The following is a 6252-nucleotide window of genomic DNA, read 5'->3' as shown; positions in this document are numbered from 1 at the left end:
GGGGGGGCGGGACCCTTCCAGGACCCTTCGGCAGCCGGGTCTGAAAAAATAATCCCTTGCTCCCCGCGTCTCAGCGGGCACCGGGACGTGTCGGCGTCACTCCCGCGGTCCCAAGGGATGCCAACGAGCCAGACAAACTGCTCCAGCTTCCAGCGAGCGTCTGGTGTCCACCGGCCTCGTTCCTTCCCCCAGAGAGTGGGTGAATCGCCCCCTCCAGCCCTGTTTCCCTCCCCTTTCCTGTTGTTCCACCAGTAAGACCCAGCCGAGGGTTTGGCTTGGTGCAACCCAACACGCACAACCCCGCTGTGCTTCCCCGAAGGGCACCGAGATCTGCTCATCTCTGCTTCGAGATGAGCAGAAAACCGGGAGGGTCTTGTCTGAGGGTCAGCGGAGAATCCCTCGGCCAAACTTCAGGGTTGAAAACAATTTTTTGCGCTGGAACGAAGTGACCACAGCCAGGCACAGTTTAGCTGGGGGACCCATGGAGCCTCTTCAGCCAGAAGAGCTTGAACAATAGTTGTTGCTGGAGCTTTGATGTATTGTGATCATAAAAATAGTTCCAGGTTATGAGTCATAAAGGTTTCATCAGCCTGAGACTGCGGCCGGACCCAAGGGAAACTATAAACCCGGGACAATGTCAGCGAGTCGCTTCCTCTTTCCATTCCTATTATGCAGGTTCGGGTTTTTGATCTCTGGGCAGTGCTTTAACTACTTTAACACCGTGTTTCAGGCGAGCCTGCGTACACCCGAGCTGACCTGGGAGAGGGTGAGGTCCCAGGTGGACCATGTCATCTGGCCAGATGGGAAGAGGATAGTCCTTCTGGCAGAGGTGAGTGGCAGGCCAAGGAGCGGGAACTGCAGCCCGCTGCTTCTGGAGATGAAAATGGTTGGACTGGATGATCTTCAGGGGCTTTTCCAACCGAGATGATTCCGTGAAAACCAGGCCTGGGTGAGCTGAAGGGCGTCCAGAAATCACCTCCTGGGCCGCAGCAGCTCAGCGGTCGCTCGGTTGAAAGACTCGGTGTAACCCTGAGTTACTGGAACACAGAAAAGCTCCTGTGTTTTCCTTTACCCCGTGCCAGGGTACCCCCCGCGGGGTATTTGATCAAATTTTCACCTCTAAATTTGTTGAGTTATAAAGGCAACCAATACCTTGGGATCCAAGCGTGTGGGATAAGAGGTGTTTGATCCCCGCAGGGACGCCTTTCCCCGATGGTTCTTGTACCTTCTGTAGGGTTGTCAACTGGTTTTGGTGCCATGTTGAGATAACGACTGGTTTCTGCTTCCCAGGGCCGCCTGCTGAACCTGAGCTGCTCCACCGTCCCCACCTTTGTCCTGTCCATCACTGCCACCACGCAGGCGAGTAGGGCTTGGGCTGAGCCTAAAGCCACGTCGCGCTCCCCGGCGGGCAGCACTTACTTACCTGAGTGTCTTCTCCATCCAGGCTTTGGCTTTGATAGAGCTGTACAACGCTCCCGAAGGCCGCTACAAGCAAGACGTGTACTTGCTGCCTAAAAAAATGGGTAAAGACTCGCTGCCTTATTGTTTTTTGTCAGCTTTGAGATTGAACAGATGGGAGGTTTTGCTGGACGACAGGGCAGCGCAGCCTCCTGCGCTCTTCTGTTTGCTTCCCTGCCAAGCTCAGGCTCTTCCAGCAGGTTTTTCCCGCTGGGTCTGGGCTTTTTGCTGAATTGGATGTGTTGTTTCTCCACCCCACCCGGGGAAAACGGTGCTGACACACGTGGCCGACAGCAGGAGCCGGGCCGTGCTGGTGCGGGGGATTTTCACGTGGGGGCTTCTGCCAGCGGAGCTGCTTTCATTGGCTACAAAAACCCGTAGTCCCTGACCCCAGAGTCCTACCAGCAGAACTCCCTCCCGAGGAGACGAGCTAGACTGACCCCACTTTTGTGGCAAAACTGGCTTTTTTTTTTTTTTGGTGTTAATTGTGTTTTTGGAGACCAGGTGCAGCTTGTCCCAAGCGTTAGGTGTCACCTGCCAGAATGTCCAGCGGCTCAGAGCATCCAAGCTTGCCTGAGGGCAGCAGGAGGGGGGTTCAGAGAACACTTTTCCCCTCTCCAGGCAGATCAGAGCCTTGTTTTACCCCGTTCAGGGTGAAAAACAGCCCTGCAAGTGAGCATAAAGGTGTGAGGAGCGATGCCTTTCCCAGCTTTAGCGCAGCAGGAGGGGACTCGTTGCCTTCCCCCTGCTTGTACTAACAAGGCTTGAAATAATTTCAGACGAGTACGTGGCAAGCCTGCACCTCCCGACGTTCGACGCCCACCTGACAGAACTCACGGATGAACAAGCGAAATACCTGGGACTGAACAAGAACGGCCCTTTCAAACCAAACTACTACAGGTGCTGCTCCTCAAGCTCTTTTCTTCTGCCCCGAGCGTGGGGTACACTGGTGGGGCGGGTGGAGGGGACGGGGTTTAATCCCACCGGTCCACTGAGAAGATATCCTGATATTTTGGGGGTTTTGGATAATTCCCATCGTCACAGGGAAAGCAGCCGGGCCGGGAAGGGGCCAGCGCGGTCGGGGCCGTGACGCAGAGCGCTTGGCAGGACACGAGCCCTTTGTATCTGGCAGCAGCTGTCGCCCAGACGTGGCACGTGGCAGTGTGATGCCACCCGGCCAACTCAGCTTTATTTTTAAAGTTGGATGAAGGATGAGATGGCGCGGGGCAGCGCTCGCCCCCGGCGCCGCGGACTGCTCAGGCAGGCGCGGCTTGATCGCTCTCCTCCCCGAGTTTGGGCTGGGCTGATCCCCCCCAAAAAATAATAATTTTTAATATAAGCCCCTGGATCGCTTCCCTTTCCAGACTTCTGTTTGTACCCAACACCTCAGCGCATTTTTTTACCCTGAAAATGAAATGGCTTTGCACAGCGATCAGCTCATCGGGGCGGGGGGGTTGAAGCCCAGATCCTTTTCTTGCAGGAAAAGGCATTTCCTTGGCGTCAGGGTCTTTGGCGAGAGCAGCGCCGCACCAAAATGCTCCACTTCAGGGGGGGTTTCGGGGGTTTTGTCACTGAGAGGAGATCTCGGGGTGCACGGAGCCTCTTTTTCTGGATGCAATTAGACTTCATCCCTGTGCGGCTCACCAGCTCCTCTCTGCCCTTACGTCTGCCCTCGTTTGTGATACGAATTACCCGCTTTGAGTTCCCAGTCTAACGGGAGCCTTCCTGATAAACGCAGCCGGTTTGAGCCAGGCTTTGAGGTTTAAGGCATTTTGCTCGTGTGCTTTTGGTGCATCCACCCCGGTCTCTGAGCCAGGGTTGCTGCAAACCAGTGGGACTCAGTCCCTGAAGCCATCGGGCGCCGCTGAATTTTTCCCGTGCTGGCAGCGAGGGGCAGGCAGCTAAATATAACGTGGTATTTGTGGGGGAAGAGATGCGGACCGAGTCCGTTTCTAAACCGTTTCTTTTCTTGGTGTCTGCCTCTCCCAGAAGACACCGTGGTGATGCTGGGGGAGCTCCGCGCCTCTTCCCCTCACCAAAACCTCATTTTCTCTTCTTTTTCCCCCAGATACTAAGTTCCTGCCGCTGTATCCAGGAGAATTGCGAGGAACAAGAACCCAAGTCTTTTCTCAACTACTGTACAGGATGAAACAGCGCAAGCTTCCTAAGTTAGAGCCGGGCTTGCTCACATAGTAGACAGTGTGTTTAGGTTATTTATTTATTAAATTAGAATACTGTACATGCGGCCTCTGCCACTGGTGTTCGTACTGCCGCGGGACTGGGAGACGGTGGATTTCTTTCCGTTTGTTTAATTTTTCTCTTTGGGTTGTTCATTTCTTCGGGGCTGGGAGGATGGGGGAGGCGAGGAAGAAGCTGGTGGAATCGAAATCGCTGCAAAGCACCTGGAATCGTTACCAGCGTTCGCCCGACGCGCGACAGGAGCCGCGGGAGCCGACGTCGGGGTCGCACCTTCGTTGCTTTTGGTTTCCTTGGCGATCCCGGCGCCTCCTCCAGCGGAGCAGGATCCCGGCAGCCACGAGAGCCGGCCGGAGCGCGGCCGCCTTTGCATTCCTGACGCCATCTGACAACGCAGCTCAAAACCTCGTTTGCTCCGAGCAGCCGGGTGCCACCTCGGCAGCGGAGCGGCAAATCTCCCCGGCGATGGCCGGGGAAAGGTCTCGTCGTTCTGCTGAACTGCCCCAGGGTCCATTCCGCCAGCGAGTCGGTGAACTTGGCCTTCACGCTGCTGGAAGCTGTAGCGAAGGGTCCGGCCGTTGGTGCCAGCCGGGGGCAGCCCCCAGCGCGCGGCGGGAGCCGGGAGGGCAGAGCGTTGGGGGGGAGGACCCACCGCCGCTCCCTCCGTCGCAGCTCCGCGGTGTTTTCCTGCTGCTGATGTTTCCAGTGCCAACCTCCTACAGTTCAACCAAAGTCGTGTCCCCGGCGGGGCCGCAGGGCGGCCGAAGAGCCTTGCGGCCTCGCCCACAAATGCTGCTCACGTGTCGGGGAGCTCTTCCAAACCCAAGCGGAGCTCGTCGGCCATCCTGGCTGGGAGGACCCGTGTCCCCGCGAGGTCTTCCTCCAGCTGAATTTCAGTCCTCATCGGAAATCTTTGGAGTTTTATTTTCTAGTGATACTTGTATGATAAAATCCGGAAATCCCCTTGGAATGTATGAGACAGACGCCGGAGTAATCCCCACCCGGATTCTGTGCGCGGGGAAGAGTTCAGCGTCACTAAAACCCTTCAGTCACCTCAAATCTTGACCCGTCAGAGCCAACGGAGAACAAATTTGTCATAATTACTCTTTTTTTAGCCCAGGACATCCTGGCAGAACGCTGCAGATGGCACGGCACGTTTACCAAGGTGACTTTAGAAGTCTCCGTGTCTCATCGGAGTCACTTTTATGGTTCACACAGAGAACATGGTCCTTCTAAAAGAAAATTGCCCAACTCCCTGAGCTCAGAAGCCTTTATCCTGAGGGACCCGAGTCCCTCATCAACTACAGGTTCTTGTTTTATCCTCGCGGACCTCGTTGCCATCATGAAAAAACACTTTTGTGGCAGCTCGTTCACGCACAAGAAAGGAAAAACTGTGGAATTCCGGTCTCGGTGGCCAAGTCCTTCTCATGGCTCTTGATGCCAAGGTCTGAAGTCAGCTGGACCACAAGCTGCTTGTCTTTGGAGCAAACATCCTCGTACACTTGCATCTTCCATTTTCTCTCTGAAATTTCTCAAAGCCTAGAAGGAAGACCTTGAGGAGGCATTAGGGCTTCGAGGAGACTTTGAGGAGACTGATCACTAACCACAAACTCAAAATAATCTTCTACTCCCTCACAGGTTTTACCCAGATCCCGAGAGTTTTGGAAAGAATCCCCCAAGCTATTTGAAATGTCGCATTCGGGTCTTTTCCCGCGCCGGAGCACCTTGGTCTGCATCAACCAACAAACACCACCACCCCCTCACCCCACCCCCGAGTTTCTCCTCTTCTCTGCAGAGGCACAGCGTGAAATCCTGCTCTCGGTCAAGGTGAGACGCGGTCACGGGGTCACATTGAGCAGCAAAGCAGCTTCTGGAAAACACGTGTCCCAAACCGCAGCCGCTTCTGTCCCCAGGAAATCCCCCTCGGTCCGCGTCACCCCTGGGTACAGCTCACGCAGTCGCTCTCCTGCCCCGCGTCCGTTGCTTGTGCAGCAAACGGTGGTGCTGTCCTCATCCCTCAGTGAATTCCCTCGTGCCGATTTTTAAGCCCTTTTTATCTTCCAGGTAGGTAAGAGAAAAAAGAAAAAAAAATAAAATCCCAACTGGCTTTTCTCACCTCGATTTTTAAAGCTCTTCTCCATGTCGTTCTGCTTCTTCTGTAAGCTTTTTGCTTGCTTGGCTTTCCTAATCAATCTGGAATCATATTCTGTGATCATCTCTAAATTAAACGTGTAATGGGTTGTTTGGGTTTTTTTTGTTTTGCTTTTTTTTTTTAAATGTAACACATTTTTAAAGAATTAGGAAAAAGGAGATTTAGGTAACACCAGCAAAATTGTATAAGGAAATTTAATTCTGTTCTGAACTTTAGAAATAATAAGACAAAACCTATCATCAGCCTGCAGCGAGGAAGCGAAAACTTTGCAAACGTAACATTTTCAAAAGGATGTTTTAAATATTAATGTCTGAGTGATTGTATTAGAGCAGCAATAAAGACTCTGTAATCTCAAAACACAAATAAAACATTGGAAAACTCTTGTTTCTCCAGAGCGACCTCCGCGTCTGGCGGGAGAGCAGGGGGGGAATTTCGGGGGCTGGTGG

General features: G+C 53.8%; 1 protein-coding gene across 1 annotated transcript in view; it reads left to right on the top strand.

The window, feature by feature from the left end:
* Nucleotides 1-6021, top strand: part of AHCYL2 (adenosylhomocysteinase like 2) — a 28492-nt gene extending 22471 nt beyond the window's left edge. Inside the window, exons 8-12 of the mRNA XM_026868036.1 lie at nt 577-829; nt 1291-1359; nt 1445-1523; nt 2238-2358; nt 3527-6021. Of these exons, the coding sequence (XP_026723837.1) occupies nt 577-829; nt 1291-1359; nt 1445-1523; nt 2238-2358; nt 3527-3533 (529 nt within the window). The 3' untranslated portion in view covers nt 3534-6021. The remainder of the gene's footprint in view (nt 1-576; nt 830-1290; nt 1360-1444; nt 1524-2237; nt 2359-3526) is intronic.
* The last annotated feature ends 231 nt before the right edge of the window (nt 6022-6252 follow it).

This window comes from Athene cunicularia (genome assembly GCF_003259725.1).
Source record: "Athene cunicularia isolate RWA chromosome 1 unlocalized genomic scaffold, athCun1 chr1_part2, whole genome shotgun sequence".
Classification (NCBI taxonomy): domain Eukaryota; kingdom Metazoa; phylum Chordata; class Aves; order Strigiformes; family Strigidae; genus Athene; species Athene cunicularia.
This window is presented reverse-complemented; position numbering and strand designations above follow the sequence as displayed.